Raw genomic sequence first — 20,487 nt, 5'->3', positions numbered from 1 at the left:
TCATATTTTGGCAGTGGGATGTACCAGTAGGGGCACTAACTGGGGTAAGCAAAGACTATGCATCACCTCAGGCCTATCCAGGTCAGGCTTTGCTACCAAATGAGTTATGAAAGAACTCTAGGCTTTGATACTTTATAACTGTGAGTGAGTGAATGTGGACCATCGACACATTCTTTAACCCTTCAGGACCTCCCCTTTGCCACCTCTCTTTCTCCCAACATCAAACCAAGTGGTCTCTCTCCTTCACTTGCCACAACCAGAGGCTGAACAATCCTGGCCTCCCACTTAGACCTCCTTGCCTCTTGTCCTGCCATCCGTTCCATGACCGCCATCCAGGCCAGCGTTTTGCTAGCTCTCCACTGTGAAGTTCAGTGTTTTCCATTTACAATCTATCACGAATTGGCAGTATTGAAAATACAGATTCTTCTCACTATGTGAAAGCAGTGTTCCTGTGAAAACGTGTAAACTGAAATGGCATGAAGGGAAGAAGTGACTGCTATAATGGCTGCACAAAATAAATGGAGATAAAGCCCTGGTGCTCACAGACAGTTCAGAGCTTGGGGAAGGAGCTTGGCATCACCAGTCTCGCTGCTGGGGGTGCGCACAACCTCTACAACAGCTCATGCAAATGCTATTTTTGCCTTTTCCCTTCATCCATAAAAGTGAAAATCTCTCCAGATTTCCTTCGTTTAGCAAAACACAGGTATTAATGTAGGTATTTTGTAAAAGCAAAGTAGCAGAATGAGAACTTTCAAAAGGCTGAGGGTACCTGCACTTAAAACTAGAAAAATAAAATAAAAAGATGGAAACATAAGCTTTGTTTGTTGTTGTAATTATGGAGTCAACCAATATAAAATGAGTCCTAATTGCTATCAAAGTTGCAAAGGGCTCACTCGCAGTTTTGCTCTCATGCTGGCCAAAACAGAGTGCCCTGGTGTGGGTCTGCAGGTCCCATTTTAAGGAGCACTCTTCAGACCCTTGCCCCTCGGACGCAGTTGGGACTCTGCTCTGTCCTTCCTCCTTTTCACCCCCGGGCTCCTGACATTTTCCACCACCACCTGCCTTGAAATGGACTCCTCTTTCCGCTCCCACAGCAGTGGGTTCTTCCCTCCCTTCTACTTCTCTCACCAATATGTCTGTCTCCTTTTCAGGTAGGCTTTCCCCAAGGTTCCACCTGCACTCATTTTTCCTTATGGATTTTCTCCTGTATCTATTAGATATCTTATTCTCTTAACTGACTTCTACTCTCATTTTTATGCTGATCACAATCACATCTCCTGACCTGTGTTTGGAATCCCAGACTCTCAGTTCCTACTGCACAGAAATATTCTAGCAACTTCTTATATACTCCTCATATTCACACGCTGTGACAGTTAATTATATGTGTCAATTGAGCTAGGCCAATGTACCCAAATACTGGGTTAAATACTAGCCTGGCATTACTATGAAGATACTTTTTTTGAGCTGAGAATAACATTTAATCAGTAGATTCTGAGTAAAGCAGACTACCCTCCATCATGTGGATGGGACTCATTTAATCAGTTGAAAGCTTTAAGAGAAAGAAGACTGATGTCCCTTAAAAGAGGAAATTCCACTCCAGATAGCCTTTGGACTCAGGCTGCAAAACAGCATTTCCCTGGGTATAGCCTGCCAGCCTGCTCTGTGGATATTGGACTTTTCAGAATCCACAATCATGTGAACCAATTCCTTAAAATCGATTTAATTTCCTCTCTCTCTCTCTCTCTCTCTCTCTCTCTCTCTCTCACACACACACACACACATACACACACACACACACACACACACACACACCCTATTGGCCTATTGTTTCTGCTTCTTTCGAGAACTCTGGTTATTATACAAATGAACCTCCAAATGAAACAGTGTCTACTTTTAACTATTTTATGTCTACTTATGATGTCACCATTGTTCTAGGTACCTAGAATCAAAAGTTCAGGTTGTTTTTTTTCTTTTGTTTGTTTATTCCTCCTACTTCCCACATCCAATCAGCCATGTCAATTTTATGCCCTCAATATTTATGGCACAAATAACCTACTTTTTATTCATCTACTAATGGAGATCCCCCAACCAGCACTCAGGCTCAGTCTATCATACAAGACAGTACAGGAATGTATTAAAATCATCTTGTCCACAGTGAGTGCTCCAAGAAATTGGCATATGACTCAGAAAGAGTCAATCTGAGATCTTCTCTGAGATTTTGTAAATAAAACGAGGGAAGGGGAGGACCTCTTTTCTTTAGATGATAAGCCGTAAATCTAAGCCTGGTAGTAAACACTGTTTCCTCATTGTAGAGAGTGTCTATAGCAAGAGAGAATGAGTCCATATGAAAAAAAAACAAAGGCATTTGTCATGGAGGGATGGGGAAAGCCCTGATCCTATATTCTGTGCCTCTGGATCTAACCATTCCTGAAGTCTGCTCTTAGACAACCTAATTCATAAGGCAGTAAGCATGCTTATTTTCACAAACCTGGTTAGAGTTGAGCTTCTTTTACTTGCGACAACAGTGTCCTGACTAATCCTCGGCCAGAAAATACTTGCTTCTTGGGGTGAAGAGCATACCTTAGTAATTTGCATTCCCTGTGGCACCGCGTTGAGGATGGTCTCAGTTGGCATGTTGCACTGAATTTCCAGATTGTCCTTAAAGTACCAGTTACATTGTAAAATTTGTGTAAGAGGGGAGGGAGGAATGACAAAAAGGAGCATTTTCTGTGGCTCCTCTGACAGCAGAAATAGAACAGAAACTTATACATTAGGAAAATTCCAGAGTGATAGTGGTTGGGGACATGGTGACTCAAATAAGAAGCAGATACACCCTCTTATTTCAAATTCATTGATTTAAATACACATAGTTGACAATGAAAGAAAGAGCAAGACATATTTTTACTATTAAGTGTGGGGTAGCAGTGTTTTGTCTACCTGTAGATCCATATAAATATTTATATTACATTTCCTTGCCAATTAACTTGTACTTGTTAATCGCTGCTGAGATTTCATTCATCCGTCCACCAATATTTACTAATTGCCCAATAGAATGCTAGGCACCATGGGAGTTACAAAGATGAATAATACCCAGATGCTGCCCTCACTTGTTAAATACCTACTCAGTAGCAGCCAAGGGGACTTCATGAAGATAAACTTATGTTGAAAAAAAAAGTCACACTGTAAAGTTATGTAAGTTTCTATTTTAAAATCATCTGGTTCTAATTTACTAAATTTAATGCTTTAGAGTCAATGCCAAAGTGCTACATTTGATTTATGGAAATACTTTAGCACATTTTTTCCATCGTGCTCTTGTACAATATATTTACTGCCCTTTTGTTATGGTTAGAAAGATTATGGACCTTAAAAAAGTTCTCTTTACGAGCTTGCTGATATTTTATTATAAAATGCCATAAGATGGACTAAGAAGTCTAGTAAACAATCATATTCACTTAGGAGCATTCCACATGGATTAGCTGTGTGTGTGTGTGTGTGTGTGTGTGTGTGTGTGTGTGTGTGTATAAACATTTAACAGAGAGCTCCATCTGGAAAATGGATGTTAAAAAACTTTCACTTTATGCCAAACCACTTCTTTTCAGAGCAGACAAGTTCTTGGGGGCGGTGGGGAGAGGAGGAGGGATATTTAAACAGCAGCCATACCATGCTACACTGCTAACAAAATAATAATGTTAATAGCAAAAGATAAAAGAATGTCATAGACCCAGACTTCCATTATCCCAGAGGGAGCTTACAAAATATTCCAGTAAAGTGGGATATAAGTCCCATCTGTGTCATATTGGTGGCTCATGGCTTGGGCACCCACCAGCAGGACAGTGGTATAACCTGCCTCAGTTTGAGGGAGATGCTGGGTTGCTCCTACTTTGTCTGCCCTCCTGACATGCTCACCCACTGGTGTCCTGATTCCACCAAAGAGGCACGGGTAGATCTGCCCCAGGTTCCAGGAATGAACCACCTCTAACTGGCTTTGGGACTCTGGACTCGACCAGCTTCCTTGGCATGGCAGCTTGACAACTACCCGTGGCATTTTACAGAAACATCAAGACCTCTTGCCAACCTTGTTACTGAAGCCTCCCAGACAGGCTGTGGTTTAGCCAACAAAGCCCACCCTGGATTTTCAAAGTGGTGTTTAAAGCCCCTGTGTGTATTCATTTTGTTCCCGCTACACCCTGCTTTTGCTAGGCTTACAAAAATGAGAGGTTTTTCACTTCACACCCACATAAAATAAGGTGGCTGCTTAAGAATTTCCTCTGTGCCTGGCAGTACTGTATTTCTTTAAAACAAAGAAATCTCATTTCCCTCAAACAGAGTTTGAACAACTCTTGTAATAAAAAATTGCAAAGTCCAGCCTAGTCAAAATGTTTTCTTTTCAATGAAGCTATCCTTACATCAAGTTATCTGATGTAGGATGCAGGTGTTCAAATGCATCAGAACGAATGATGACTGTCTGGCACAGCTCAAGGGGCTCAGATAATGAGGTCCTGCATCCTCTCACATTGAGACAAGGCCTGATCATCAAGACGCAGTCTAATACTGCTCTTCTCTGTCTGGCCATGATTTGTTCTCCCAAGCTCTCTGCCCTGGAGACCAGTCTTCCTGTCTTGTCTTGAAAACACTGTAATAGAAAATGAAATTAAAAGGCAACAACAACAAAGTACAGCGATCACTGTGATCTTTCCCTCCTGGATTCTTCTTTGGAATGTTTCCCACTCCACCTCCTCAAGTATTCCTCCCTGATCCTCAGCTCAGGTCTCACCTTCTCTTGGAAATGCACTCCAGCCTCTATTGATGGGTCCTTTTCTTGAATTCGTGCTATGCTCACAGTCCATTCTACCTAGTCTACAGTTGGCATCATGGCATCATTGTCTATGACTTGTGAATCCCTAATTATGCCTTGTATGATGGTAAGTGTCTCATGTTTGCATAACAGTTGATCTTGGAAGTAGGCATTCCCCTATTTGACCCAGGCAATAGCTATTTGTTGTTATTGGCATACAATTCACATATATACAACTCCCCATTTTAAAATGTACTGTTCAGTGGTTTTTAATATATTCACAGTGTTGTGCCACCATTATCACTACCTAATTCCAGAACATTTTTATCACCCCTCCAAAAATTCCATGCCCATCAGCAGTCACTCTCCATTCCTCCTCCCTCCAACCCTATCCCCAAACCCCTGGCAACCACAATCGCCAATCTAATTTCTTTCTGGCAATAGAAAGTTATAACTGACTTCATGCATTTTATTTCCAGCACAATTCCAAAGGCGGACAAAAACATGAGACCAGCCAGTAAAATGTTTGTATACATTTGAAAAGATTTCTTCAGTTGTATAATGCATGTATACCTTTAATGCTTGCTAGGGAATGTGGAGTGTTAACCAAAAAGTGGTAATTAAATATAGAAAGGGAAAGCAAAAGTGGGGGGACTGTTGGTGAGCGAAGGCATTAGAAAGAGAAGAGAACTAAGGTCTTGTCATAGAGACAGAGAGATTATGTTCTGTGTATTCACCATGTACAGATCTTAAGTTCCAGATACAGCTGAACATATGATCTAGTCTCTGTATCAACCGATCAGGTAGGAGTTAGGAATCCTACTCTAAATGACAATCCTGTTGACCAGAGAGGTGAATGTCCTGTCCAGGATCATAAAACTAGGGTTTAAACAAGGCTTGTCTGGCTTCACATCTCATGCTCTTAATACCCTTGTTATTTCCTTTGAACATTTTGGCTCTACAGATCCTTGACTGGTCCCCAAAATACCCTGGTATGGAAATCACTATTCTATGGCAAACAGCCAGAAAACAGGGACTGGCATTCCATTTTCCAGCCTGGACAGAAAAGAAGCTTGTGTTGTTTTGCTAGGCTGCTCAGGTTCCTGGTCTCCGTGGCTTTCAGGGAAGCCTTCTGAACCTCTGGCCTATCACATCCCCAAGGACAACTCATCCAGAAGCTATCTTGGCCAGGAGCTTGAGGCTAATTCTCTGGTTGGCAATAAGTCTCCTGAATACCAGAGCTACTCTGATTTTCTCCAGCTCTGGTAACTTACTTGATGGGAGACAGAGGCCCCATCTGGCTCCTGGGCGACCCTGCTATCTGCACATGGCTCTCCTTGAAAGCTGGTCCCTGAGGACTTAGCCAAGTACCTTTGCAGTCTCTTGCCAGCTACCTGCTGTCTCCTCTACCTGATCACTAAATAGTGATGCTCCTCAGGGCTCTCTCCCTTTGTTTTCTCTCTCTGGGCAATGCAGCTTACTGGCAATGTTTTCATAGTCACCCACCTACATGCCAATGACTTCCTAGTTTTCATTTCTGTGATGGTTTATTTTATATTTTAACTTGGCCACTGTGCCCAGATATTTTGACAAGTATTATTTTAGTTGTTTTTTGTGCGGGTGTTTAGATGAGATTTACATTTAAATTGATGGACTTTGAGTAAAACAGATTGTCCTCTGTTTGCAGGTGGGCCTTATCCACTCAATTGAAGGCCTGAGTAGAATAGAAGGCTGATCTGGCCTGAACAAGAGGAAATTCTGAAGATTTCCTCTGGACTTAATCTGTTACATCCTCTCTTCCTGGTTCATAGGCAAACTACCTTTGAACTTGCACTGCAATTCTTTCCTAAGTCTCCAGGCTGCTGGCCTCCTCCATCATATTTTGGCCTTGCCAAGACCTCACAAATAGGTGAGCCAATTTTTAAAAATAAACATATATATTCTATTGTTTCTGTTTCTCTGGATAACCCTGACTAGTACAATCCCTGAGATCTAAATGCCTGTGTATACCTGGTTACTGCACATCTTCTCTGAGCTATTCATAGTCACTTCAAGTTGACACCCACCCCTGGCCCTCAGACCTCATTCATCTCTCAGAGCTCCCCCAAGGGAATGGTTCCACATCCAGTTAGCAGGGCAAGCTGGCATCTCCCTTACCCAGCCCACAATCAATCACTAGACCTCTTGGTTTTTCTTCCGGCCTATCTTTCAAACTCTCCTCCTCCCTCTGCACTCACTGACCTCGGCCATACAGCTTGGGCCGCTGTTGTTGACAGATTATTTGAGTTTTTGGGCATCCATTTAGGTATCCAATGCATTCTCTTCACTGGGGCCAGAAAAACTTTTTAAAAATGAAAATCTGATTATGTTCCTTCTGTGCTTAAAGGGCTTCATCCAAATTTTCTCAATAAAAAGTAACAGTGAAACAAAACAAAACACAAATCCCTAATGTGCCCTATGATAGTGCCTTTCCAATTCTCCTATGCACACCAGTCTCCTGAGGCTTTTGTTAAAATGCAGGTCAGGCTCTGTGGTCTGGGTGGAGACTGAGAGTCTGCATGCCCAACAGCTCCTGGGGGACGACGGAGCTGCTGGTCCATGGACCACTCTTAGAACGTCAATGGTTTAGATGATCCAGCCTCTGCCTGCCCCTTTGGTTTTCTGCCTTGAGGCTCTCCTTGAATCCAGTGTTGCAGCCATTGACCTGTTAGTTCCTCAAGTGCAAGCATGCTGCCTCTCATCTCAGGGCTGACAGCACTTCACCTCCCAACTGTTGCTCAGTGTTAAGGATTCACCTGGAGACATCACTCCGCTTATTGTGTTGGAGTTCCAGGGTACACATCACCATGGCACACTATCCTTCTCATAAAGTTCAATACACTTGTTATTTATTTTTTTTAAAGTACAATTTCCATTTTATTTTTTCCAGAGAACTTTTCTTCTCTCCTTAAAGACTTAGCTCCTTACATGGGCTTTGGTGGAGGTTGTGGGGCAGCACCCGCAGGTCTGAATCGAGGTGGAGGTGTTCGGTCCTTCCGGGCTTCACGAGAACGATTCCTGACTACCTTGCTGTGAATGGCACAACTCACACAGTAATGTAGTTTCACATACAGCTTGGGGAGCACACAGGCGTCGAAGACACTCACTTCCGAAATGTCCCTGGCGGCTGCAGCCTCTACTATGTTTCGAATGACAAACTTCTTAATGGCTTTGTCCTTGGGCACGCATTGGGCGCAGTTGGTGCAACGAATGCGCTGCACATGGCCGCGGCCTTTCTTGGCACGACCGTTGTTCCTTCTTTTCTTCGTCATCTTGGAAGCGAGGACCCAAGAAAAAAGCACACTTGTTATTTTTTTGCTCAAAGTATCTTACAAAGTTCAGGTGCATGAGAGCAGGATCCATATCTATCTCATTTACTGCCTCATTACTGGGTATGGCTTAGCCAAAGTGCTGAACACCTAGAACTGCATTCACTCCTTTTTAATTCAGTCACTCAATAAGTCAGTCTGTTTACTCAACAAACATTTATTGAGGACTACAGGGTTAGGTTTGACTGTTAGTGACAGAAAAACCTAGAGAACAGGTTTAACCAAGGTAGGAATTAATTTTCTTTTCACTTATTAGAAATCTGAAGGAAAGTAGTCTAGGGCTAATTGAGGGCTTCATGAAGTCTGCAGAGACCCAGGGTCTTCCTATCTCATGCTTTGCCTTCCTCAACAGAAGGTTTCAGGCTGCTCAGTCTCTAGCCATCACATCTGCATTCCAGTCAGCAGGACAGAAGAAAGGGGAAAAAAAATGTGCTTCCTCTCTGGAAGGTGCACATGGGCCCTCTCTGCTCACATTTTGTTAGCTAGATCTTGGTCACATAGCCACAACTAGCTGCAAGGTAAGCTGGGAAATGTAGTCTTTATGCTGGGTGGTCATTTCATGACTAAGGAAGAGGAGAATGAGTGTTAGAGGAAGAATATGAGCATCAGCCCTAAGGATCTATAGTCTAAATATGTATAGTAGGTGCTCGATAACTATTTGCTGAATATTTACATGCCAAGCTTTGTCTGGCTGTCAGGATAACCCTCTGTACATGGCAGATAATTACACTGGGCCTGTCAGTTATATATTGCATTTCCTTCCCCTGTGGAGAGGTTTATGCTCTGTCTGCTGGCATAGGCTTTTTCCCAGCTCCCGACATTGGGTCTGTCCTCCTGGAACACAATGTCATGAATGTAGGGGGCCATGGTGAAGAAGCTCCCAGAGGCTCTGGCTAGAACCAGGTCACTCCCAGCTTTTTCCAACCCACAGAATGCCTGCGCCATGACCGCTGGATCCTGAAGTGCATCATGAGCCTTCCCTGTTCACAACACTGCACAAAGAGACATGCAAATGGGCAGGTATGGCCAGAGCATAGCCAAACATCCATGTAGCTTGTGATTCAGGGAGAGGGAGGGAGGGAAAAGTGGGGACTAGGAGAGAAAAGAGGCCCTGCTGGTCTTTCTCCCAACTGGCCATTGTCTCTGGAGGTGTAAAGTCATTAAATTTTGTGAAATGTTGGCTCTGGATGAGAGACAGAGTGCCATGACATGCACAGGAGCCAAAGCCTAAATTTAATTTGACACACCATGAAAATGAGACCATTATATCTAGTCTTACTGGAATCTCCACATGTCACTCTCCATTAGTGTTCATCTTGGGGTGGCTTCTAACATCTCTCCTTCTCCTCAGCATTATAAATGCTAAGGGGAAACATTCCTGGGTATCCTTAACACACCGAAGAGGAGAGAGGCTGTTACAGTGCCCAGAATCACATCCTGAATATCTGACAAGGTTTCAGCTGCCATTCCTGTGCCTGTGGAGTGCTCAGGGCTACCCCCTGTCCTCCATGCTGACCTTCATTCAGTAGGGATCCCTCCTCCCCAGGTCCTGTTAGCTGAGTCCAAAGAGTTTTTGAATTTGATAATGATTGTTCCCTTGGGATAAGTGTGTTAGAAGTGCATTGCAACTTCAACTCTGAGATTCCAGAATTGGGAACAGCTCCCTGCCATTCCTCTGAGCACTGAAGCACCCTTATGGTTAACAACATTTAAATGGTACTTCTTACTAGATTGGGGAATAAAAACCCACACCTGTAAATTCTCATTATCTTTAACTTTTATCTCTAACTGCCAGTCAGTGCACCATATTTTAATTTCTCTGGGCACTGTGCCTGGGTCTTCCACCTGTGGAAAGTTCTCAGAATTTTGCTGTGATAAGGAAACTTAAAGGAGACAATGGATTTTGTGATAATTCACTGTTTACTTTAGTTTTAAAGGAATAAAACCTCCAGTGGGAAGAATAAATTGCAATCCTATTAAAAAATAAAGCCCTATAAAAACTGGTTGGCACTTTGGTCAGGTTGCCCAGTTGGCTGAAGCATTTTTCTGCACACCAAAGTGTTGCAGATTTGATCCCCATTCGGGGCACGTTTAGGAGTCAACTGATCGCTGTTTCTCTCTTACAGATGTCTCTCTCTCTCCCCACCCCCACTTGCTTCACTCTAAAAAAGTCAATAAACATATCCTCAGGTGAGGATTTAAAAAACAAAACACACCTGGTTGGCAATTATTTCATTCTCTCAATCTTAACTCTCTCAACATGGAAAACTTAATTGAAACTATATTAGTTAATGTAGTCAACGTCATTCTAACATTTCAGGGGAGATAAAGATTTAGGAACCAATAAAGGTGTTTTGTTGTTTTGGTTATGGTTGTTTTGTTTAAATCACCTTTCTTGGTCATTTTATATCTTGGAACAAGATATACTAAAGAATAAGATATCTATGATGGGGCTCTTCATAGACAGGAATTAAAAAAAATTGGAATATTGAGGTCCAGGGTAGTTGTGCAAGGAGCTCAAATCCATGCTGTAGAGGAAAATAACAATGTTTTTGTGGAGAACTCATCTCCAGAAGCACCTTGGGCTGTCCTGGCTCTCTCTCTTCCCTGTAAAATGGGTGGGACCCATATTAGGGCCCTGTTTTGGAGGTGAAAAAGCTGAGGCCTGCTCACTTTCTGTAGAAGGGATCTGTCTAGCCAGCAGAGCTAGGTCAGCCCTGACTCCAGGTTTCTGCATTTGAGCCAGATCCCTCCTGCTTACTAGGTTTGTTTCTAGTGGCCCATGACAGTTTCAAGCCTCAGAGACAGGCATTCAGCTACTTTGGGCATTTAGAAACAGTGCTACGAAGGGAAAACAAAGCAAAACTGGGAATAGGCATGGTTTAACTGAAGAATATGGTCCTTTTGCAGGTGTTTCTACAAAGAAATGACCTTTTGTACTCTAGTTGCCCCCAGAATGTTTGACTAATTTCTCTGTGGATCAATTCCAGGGGTATGTTTGCTGTGGGCCCTGTGTTGCTTAATGTCTCAGCTAGAGTCTGTGTGTGTCAGTATGTTTATGTTTGTATGTGTGTGCACACACATGTGCATGCATCTCTTTGTGCATATATGTGGGTATTGGGGGTGAAATACAAAATTCTCCTCTTACTTCCTGCTTTAATTTCATATAAATGCCTGTCCCATACCATGTGTTGTGCTCTGCCCCGTGGTTTGAGGCTGTGTTATTTGATTCCTGTCAATCACAGACTGTATTTTGCTCTCCCAACAGGAATCAGAGTCTAATCTTCTATCCTGGCTTTGAAGCACTACCTCTGCAATACTACCTCTGTGAGATTTTCATGTCAGTCCTGGGTGGAGCTCTTAGCAGCACAATGGAGGCCTCTCCAGAGAAACCTGGCATTCTTATTTTCTACCAGCCTGAGCATGTCATGAACTTTCCGGCCCACTGGCAGCTGAGAATACAGATGAATACGAAAATCAAAAGAGGGCTTTGGAGGATCTAAGAGGGTGCCAATCAAGTGAAGGAGCAGTAGGTGACTACTGAAGTATCCAAACCAGCTCTCGTAGCCTTACCTAGCGGTAATTTGTTGATCTGTGCTTATTTGGAATCCCTCAAGCAAAATATCTCAGCACAAAGTCAGTGCTGACATCATTCTCTGTCCCAGGGCCTGGGACAGAGAATGGGCCCCTCCCTTTCCTTAAAGAGAGTAAAACAAATTAACACATGCAGTCACACCCTACCCCCACCCCAACACACACACAATCACAGATACACACTAGAACATGATTCATTGCAAATTGGCGTTAAAGGCCCTGAAAACTATGGTTGACCTTTTCCCAGGCCTCCTGGAAGCACCCTTTTCCATGGTCAAAGAAAAACTATAGAGATCAGAAAGGAGATGCTAGGAAATGGACATTTTTTTCCATGTCACTCACACTGTTTCATTATGTAGATAGAGCCTTCCGCACATGCCAACAAAGCATTACTTTCTTAATATGAAAGTTGGAAATGACAAATGTTGGGGAGAAACTAAGTGCTAGCCTAGTGTAGTACTCTTTTCCCAGAAAAAGCTCTGTCTCTCAGAATTCCATGGTCTGTTTTTGTGTGCTGATTGGTTTTGTACCCCAGGGTCAACATATCCTTGAAAAACAAAAAAAAGAGAGAAATAGAAGCGATAGGAATACATCCCCCCACCCCCAACTTCAACAGAGAAATTATTCTTTTGGAAAATTGGGCTTGATTGAGCTTGATGTTTTTAATGCTTACTGATGGTCACCTAGAACCAAAACATTATCTTCTGGGGAAACACTAAGGACATGAGAATGTTTAAGTTCACCTTAATGATGTAAGATTCTTGCAAAACAGCTGAGTCCCGAGGAACCAGGACATGTTCATTTAAGAACCTCTAGACAGGATCAGGTTATGGTGAAAAGAAAATGCATAGACTTTAGTCCTACTCTTGGGATTCCCATTTAGTTTCTCATGGAGGCAATGCCTTATTTTGGTTTTGCACGCTCATGTATGTATAGTCATTCAACTCTCCAAAACTTGTCAAATCAAACTGAGTTTTAATTTTGGTGAATACTAAATTAAAAAAGTCTCACCTTGCCAGGTTTTCAGGGGGAAAATATATAATGAAATCAAACAAAGCCTCCCCGGTTATAGGAACCCAGCCTCCTCTATCAAGGTTGCCGGGAGTACATGTATGTAGCAGTTGGTGCTTCTGAAAGGAAAATGTGATCAGGGTATATGCCTCACTTTTCACTTTTATTCCCTCCTCCTTGAAAAGTCGTAGGTCTCCAGGAAAATTTGTGGAGAATATATGTGTTTTCCTTTCCCTGTACAACCCCATGCTCTGGGACAAACCCATATTTGGTTGTGAATTAAATCCCAAACTTCCATGTTCACATTTAAAATATTCCAAATTGATTTCCACTTTTCTATTTTTTAATGTAAAATTTTATGTATGGGAAACAATGGTATTATTTTGGAATCTAACACTAAACCTTCTGTGGGAACATTATAAAAACTATCATCAAAATCTCTTCCTGTTTCCTGAGCATAAGAGGCAGCAACACAAGTATGCATGTGTGAGTGCAGCATCATCTTAAGGATTCTATACAAGTAATAAAATAGATCCAGCACTCATCCTTTCAGATAATGATGATTCGGGCAGTGATATGATAGCCATATAGACAAATAAGTAAGCATTGAGAAAAAATGACATTTATCTGATCTCATTGTGCTGGCATTCCTTTTTCTGTGGGCTGCCATTTGAAGCCACCAGTTAATATCATGGCATCTTCAACCATATGTTAAGAGCATGTGGTTAATTAAGTTTATTAGATAAAATACAGAATGACCAGTTACATTTGAAGCTCATATGAACTATGAATACTTTTTTAATAAGTATGTTCCATGATATATTTGGGACATATTTATATCAGAAAATATTTGTTGTCTACCTGAAATTCAAATTTAACTGGGAGTCTTGTATTTTTATTTGCTAAATGTGACAACTTTACATGCAGAGAAAGAGTACTATTCCCATGACAGCCTTCTGGAACAGAGGAGAAATCCCACCAGGCTCCAGAGATGATGGTAACTTTCTGTTAATTGGGAGACACTTTTTTCTCTTTCCACAGAGAAAGCACCTCTTGCCATCTCCATTGCACATCCGTTCTTAGAAGCTCAGGTAGGTGGAATGTCACTGGTACTAGTGCTGTCTTAAAGTATTTACTTGAGATTATTCTTATCACCTAAGCTTCAGCAAGTGGCATTTTACTTTAACAAATATTTATAGGTACATACGGCTTTGTAGGACAGTATGCTAGTCTGAGTCTCTTTTCTCAAGGGGCTTATAATCAAAAAAAAAAAAAAGACTGATGTGTTTACAACTGATGCTAATTCAAGGCAACATGTGAAAAGATATAAATAAAGATCTGCAGGATCACAGAGTGAGACAATTAAACCCTGTGAGGAGTGGGAGATGAGAGAAGAATTCATGGAGGAACGAGTGGGTGAACTGGGCTTGGCAGGGAATGAAGATTCTCAGTGGGCAAAGACACAAACCTAACAATTTCCCATGCTGAGAAGATGGAACCATCAAAGACAAGTAAGAATGTGTGGCCAGAGAGGGTCTCTCTTCTACCCCAGGAAGGAATACTTCATTTAATTGTTTGTTCAGTAGCTAATTATGGAACACCAATGCACACATTAAGGTGAAATCACAATTGAAGAAAGAGCTATGAAGAAGAGTACCATGGTGCCACGAAGGGGAGTATATGAGGAAAGACCTAGTAGGGGAGGTTGGACGAGGTCTTTGTGAAGGAGGCAAGTGTCTGAGTTGAATTTTTTTAAAAGAAATTTATTGATTGATTTTAGAGAGAGAAGGAAGAGAGAGAAAGACAGAGAGAAAGATCTATTTGTTGTTCTGCTTATTTATGCATTCATTGATTGATTCTTATATGTGCCCTGACCAGGGATTGAACCTGTAACATTGGCATATCAAGATAACACTTCAACCAACTGAGCTACCCAGCCAGGGTCTTGAGTTGAGCTCTGAAAGGAGAAATTACTTAACTGAATGGTGAGGTGGTGAAGACCTGGGAGGAATAAGATATAATCCAGATGGAACATGTGCAAATGGCAGAAAGGAGCAGGAGGTATTCAAGGAACTGAAGGAAAGACTGTGTTTGAAGCACAGTCATGGGGATATTATACTTCAGAGGCAGGTAGCAGTTGGATTCATATAAGGAATTTTTTCTTAATCTCCAGAGCACTATGGAGCCATTCTATGTATATAAGTAGGAGTGTTATACAATTAGCTTCGAGTGCGAAAGAATCACTCTGGCTGCACTGGTGAAAAGAAATTGAAGGGAAGCTAGAGAGTTGTGAGGAGACTGTTTAGGAGACTACTTCAGTAATTTGGGCAGGAGTTGAGTGAAACCTGTATGCTCCATCTCGATGACTTTTTTTTTTTTTTTGGGCTGCATTTTCAGAGGGATCTAGTAATAGCACCACTAAGTCACCAATCAGTACATTACAGAGCATCTGGGGCTGGATAGCCCAGCGAAGCAGAATTTCATGTCACTATGTGTGGTTATTGCTAGAGGGTAGTAGTGCACTGGGTATCATAACTGAACAATGGTAGCTCAACAGACTCCCGGGGGAATATTTGAGGCCTCAGACAGGTAGAGGAATGCAGGCTCACAAACCAACTAGCCTTAGCTCTTTAGAACTACCTTTTTCCTATGCCAAACACCTGATAAGGTAGAGCCCCAACTGCTTGAGCTGGAGTCTTACTTTGGAGACCTTCGGGGCACCAGCATTTTTTCTCTCCCATTGGTTTCTCTCCTGCCAGGTATAGCTGTGGCAGGAAGGCAGAATGGTTGTACAACTTTTGGAAAACTCTAGGCAAACTCTTGGAAACTTTTCAGCTCACTCCAAAACCACAGGGGCACCTCTGCTTTTGTTGGCTGTACTCACCAGTTACCAAGAAGTGCAGGTGGTATCTCTTTCATATTCTTTGATATTTAACTCTTGTATTATATACTCATCAGCTTTTTAAGAGTATGAATTGATTTAGGTGACATTACATGTTGTGCAAACTCAGAGAAGCCCCCATGTAAATGGCGTATTTGCTGACCGATCCACTTTTGGGCACCTTCCAAATTTACTGCAGGCCAAACGTCCCTTTAATAGCATTGGTCAACCTCTGAGTATGTTCGACACGTGCTCAGGAATGCCAAAAAACAAGGCAAAATTTATAGGTATAATGGGTCACGCTGGCTCTCAGGCCCTTGGAAAAATGCAAAGTATGGCCATAAATTCCTGGTTCCAGACCAATCTTTTCTGGGGGACTATCAGCCACATGGATCTTATTAATGGTCAATGGACCCTTTGAATTTTACAACCCAGGGTTTTTCAACTTTCTCACTATTGAAATTCTGGGCTGGATAATTGTTTGCTGTGGGTGCTGTTCTGTGCATTGGAGGATGTTTATCAGCGTTCCTGGCCTCCACACACTAGAAGCCAGTAGCACCCTCCTCTCTCCAGTTGTGGCAGCCACAATTGTCTGTAGCCCTTGACAGATACCCAATGGGGCAAGTCACCCCAGTTTAGAAACCCCAGTGTACTCTACCCTCCACATTTATCTCAAGGGAAAACTAGGACCTTAAAGGAGAGTGCCTCCGGAAGGCCCATGACTCATGGAGACAACCCTGGAAGGAGCCTTCAGGTCACTGGAGTCCTAGTCTGGGTCTGTCCCCTAAACAGACCATCCTCTGAGCTTGGCTTCTTTCTGTCAATGTCCCCACTCTAGACACTGCTACTTACCCCTTCCCTTTTGTTCTAATTTTATTTTTTCTTGGGTCCTTTTGCCCCAGAGTTCTTCCTGGAAGTATAAAGAGATTTGAAAAGTCAAATTTCAATCCCGCAGAAGAGTTGCTCTCAGGCAAAACTCTGAACAGGATGAGAACTGAAGTTTTTCATTTCTGCCTTTATAGCAGCACAGTGGAGCACGAGGGACAATGTAAATGCTGTGTGTGTGTGTGTGTGTTTTAACTGAGTAACATACAAAGTTATTTTGTTTATTCCTTGTCTCCTGTCCTAGTGATTAGTCCCTTGCTCATGGACAAGTGTCCTTATGTCTATCTGTTGCTTTTTAATTTTTTTTAAATCCTTACCTGAGGATATGCTGTTTATTTATTTTAGAGAGAGAGGAATTTCTGAGAGATGGGTAGGGAGAGAGAGACAGAGAGACAGAGATTGAGAAGCATCGATGTGAGAGAGAAACACTGACTCGTTGCCTCCTGTATGCACCTTGACTGGGCATGGAAATTTCAATCTTTGATATATGGGATGACGCTCCAACCAACTGAGCCACCTGGCCAAGGCCATCTGTTGCTTTTAAAAACTGACTCTCACAGTTTTTATCCACACCAAGATGTAAATAACTGATAACAATTCCAAATGATAATTTTCTGCAGAATGGGCATATCCTGGAAGAGGCAAAGGCCAAATGGAAGAAGCTGTGTAACAGCTATGTAACTCTGAACATTTTTCCAAATGAATCTTCTAAAACCAAAGTCCAAAATGAATGTAGACAAACTCATGTTTCATCACAACATTCCACAGCATTCAAAACTATCCATTTCCTTGTGTAGCTACATTATTATAGGTCTCAGAGTATTAATTTATGAAGGCTCTGAGGGTGGCCTGTGCCTACCAGGGAGGCTCTGAGGCCCCACGGTGCTTGCACAACAGGGGAACAGTGTGAGAGCCTGGCCCCAGCAACTCAGATGGGCTCTGTTGAAGGTGTGAATGCTATTCTCTGAACTCAGCTTACAACAAGCTTCGTTTAATGAGCTGACATGTTTGCTATCAAGAATTTGAAGGGAAGTGGTTTTGTGGGTTTTAATACATTTTTTTACATTTAAGTTTCAGGCCACTCCATTATGATCTTGGTTATGAGTTTTGCTATTTCACCTGCTTTAAAAGCCAGTGCTCCATCTCCATTCTCCCTCTGAATACAGACTCTGGGTTGTAGCTTCTGCACCACCTGACTCATGCAAGCCGTGATATTCCTTTGGTGACTGTGCCATGCTTTCCTCTGAAAGTGAAGCTTAGAGAGGTCATTAAACTCTCTGATGGGGTAATGTCGATTCAGGTTGGAGATCACAAAGTCATAAATTTTTCAGGGCTGACTATGCCTCAAAGCAAGGTAAAACTGGCGAATGTCTCGGGGAAAGGTTATTTATTACTTCATAGGCTTCTGGCATTGCAGATGTTATTTCTGTCGTAAGAGGAGCTAGAAAAAGCTGCAACATGAAACCAGAAAATGCACACCTCATTTCTCTCTGTTGGCACTCAGGGCTGCTGGTGTTTTTCTTGGGGGTCTGGTGGAATCTCTTGTGCAGGATTGAGGGAGACCTGGAGACAAGACCCAGCTCTGGGCAGTTCCTGTGAAGGTGCCGGATGCGGCTTCTAGATCAGAAGGGCAACATGCTTGGCCTCTGTGCAAGCACCAGGTGGGGCTTCCCTTCCTCTCCTTACCCAGTGACCCCAGGCAAGCTAAGAAGACTTACAAAATAAGACCCTCTGGCCACGGGAAGGCCCTCCCCCAACACCCTCTGCTCTGATAGCCTGATGGGGAGTGCGGTTTCTGCAAGTGAGGGTATTACTGGAAGGCACTCTGCCTGGAACCTGGTTACTCAGAAACATTTTTCCCAGTTAAACTTAAGTTTAAGGACTTCTCATCTCCGAAGGCTAACGTGGAAGATGGCAGACATGGAAAATCTCAAGTTTTTAAAAAGGCAATCATTTTTCAGATTCCTGTAAATTAAATGTTTGATAATATTCTTGAAAATAGCAGGGCCCTACAGAAGCTTGATTTAATAGGGTGGACTTTGAAGATAAGTTTTAGTCCTGTCCCCCAAACTAGCATTAAAGTGCCACCAGGAACAATTTTATGAGTGTGTGTAGTAATTTAATCTTAGAACTCTAAGCATGCATTATTATTAATAAAATGACTTATAATAATGGAGTTTTGTTTGTATGCTCTTATTCAAAACAAAACAAAAAAAGACACCCTATAAAACAATACATAGACATGAGTGGTCTATAACATATTCCCTCACCTTTCTTGGAGTTAGAAAAACAAGTCATATTTTTAGGAGTAATTAACCTAATCTCCGATTCTCCAAATAACAGAGGTAAATATTGTTTTAAGAGAGACTGATTAAATAGTAATATTGACTAGCCATTTTTACATCTAGAATAAAGACATTGAGAGTGACACCACTAAGATCAAAACTTAAGAGAGATCAGGTCAGATGGCTGCTGAAATGATACAGTTTTAGGATTGTAGTGATTGTCTCTTCAAAACAAACAAACAAACAAACAAACAAAAAAACCATAGAAAAAAGGTTTCTCCTCCATCTGCTTGCCCCAGTGGCAGAAATTGTATTATTAAGGCCCTGGCCCAGTGACTCAGTTGGAGCATCATCCTGCACACCAAAAGGTTGTAGGTTTGATTCGTGGTCATGGGCTTGACCCCTGGTTGGGGCGTGTATGGGAAACAGCCAACTAATGTTTCTCTCTTTCTCCCTCCCTCTCTCTCTATAACCAATAAACATATCCTTGGGTGAAGATTTAAAAAAAAAATTGTATCATTAGGAACTCATTTATTTGGCTTATAGCATATAGCTTTTCTTTCAAGGTATTCCTATCCTCTTCCTAAAAAGAAGAATTAAACCACCATTAGTCACTTACATTAGAGTAATATTTAATTCTTTATATTCTTTCAAGCCTAGCATAGTTATCCATGTTTCAAGAAGAGTTTAAAAATATACATTGGTGGATTGATAGTAATAAACACAGTAGACAGTGTACAATAAGGAGCTCTCAAAAGACTTTCTTCCTCTTCATAAATCTCTGCCCTAGCACACCAAAAATGTCCTATCGTAGAAATGCTTGGGAAGGCAGTCAAGAGAGGTGGTTAAAAACATGGATTTAAGAATAAGGTGGAATTGGCTTCAAATTCAGGCACTGTCTCTTAAAAGTTGTGTGCCTTCGGGTCAGTTACATAGTCATTCTAAGTTTCAATTTGCCCATCTGTAAAATAAAGTCAATAATCTCTATTTCATAAGGTTGTTTGTTATAAGGTTAAAAGAGATGTTGAATGTAAAGCCACATAGTACATGTTCAATAAACGATAGAGACTGGAAAGATGATGATAAAGGGGATGATGATTTCTCACTCCATTCATTGTCACCTCAGCTGTGGGCATTGAGTGGGATGGACTCATATTAACTGACTTTGAAGTAGTAGCAGTTTAAGAACATATATGGTGGGTCTTAAGAAACTTGAGGATCCTGGGCTTCTGGGGACAGTATTAAAGTGAAAGAAGATATAGAAATTTTGCTAGTCAGAGAAGACAAACTATTTCTCAATTTTTCTGATGGTGGGTCTTTTTCACACCTACTAGCAAACATTCTCAGTGCTGAAGGATATGTGAGATTTGTGTGTAAGTGTGTGTATGTGAGTATGTGTGTTGCAAAAGAATTTTTCCCAGTGTTGGTGCTCTATAAAAAAATTACCAAAATTTGAGTTGGTTGGCTCACTGTGGGGACAAAGCATGGAATATTATGATTTATTTTTTAATTCATAAAATAAAAACTAAGCCAATTTAAAAAGTAAGCTCAGATGTGGTATGAAGTTTTTGTGATTACTAGCATTTTTTTTTTTTTTGCAAGATGAGTAACCCAGAATACTAGAACAGTGATGATAATGATAATGAAGAAAAAATGTATCTTTGTATG

General features: G+C 41.7%; 2 protein-coding genes across 2 annotated transcripts in view; both read right to left on the bottom strand.

Annotated features, from left to right (window-relative positions):
* Window positions 1-20,487, bottom strand: part of NEDD9 (neural precursor cell expressed, developmentally down-regulated 9) — a 117,179-nt gene that overhangs the window by 53,684 nt on the left and 43,008 nt on the right. The window lies entirely within an intron of this gene.
* LOC129085505 (40S ribosomal protein S26-like) lies at window positions 7,721-8,125 on the bottom strand. Its single transcript, XM_054591899.1, has one exon. The coding sequence runs from the start codon at window positions 8,104-8,106 to the stop codon at window positions 7,759-7,761; it is 348 nt and encodes a 115-aa protein (XP_054447874.1). The 5' UTR covers window positions 8,107-8,125; the 3' UTR covers window positions 7,721-7,758.

Source organism: Pteronotus mesoamericanus, unplaced genomic scaffold (assembly GCF_021234165.1).
Source record: "Pteronotus mesoamericanus isolate MK-2021 breed Mesoamerican mustached bat unplaced genomic scaffold, CSHL_Meso_final scaffold_31, whole genome shotgun sequence".
Lineage (NCBI taxonomy): Eukaryota > Metazoa > Chordata > Mammalia > Chiroptera > Mormoopidae > Pteronotus > Pteronotus mesoamericanus.
Note: the sequence above shows the minus strand (reverse complement) of the source record. Positions and strands in the feature narration are given on the sequence as shown.

Coding starts and splice junctions, on each gene's coding strand:
- LOC129085505 (XM_054591899.1), bottom strand. CDS start 8,106: ATGACGAAGAAAAGAAGGAACAACGGTCGTGCCAAGAAAGGCCGCGGC.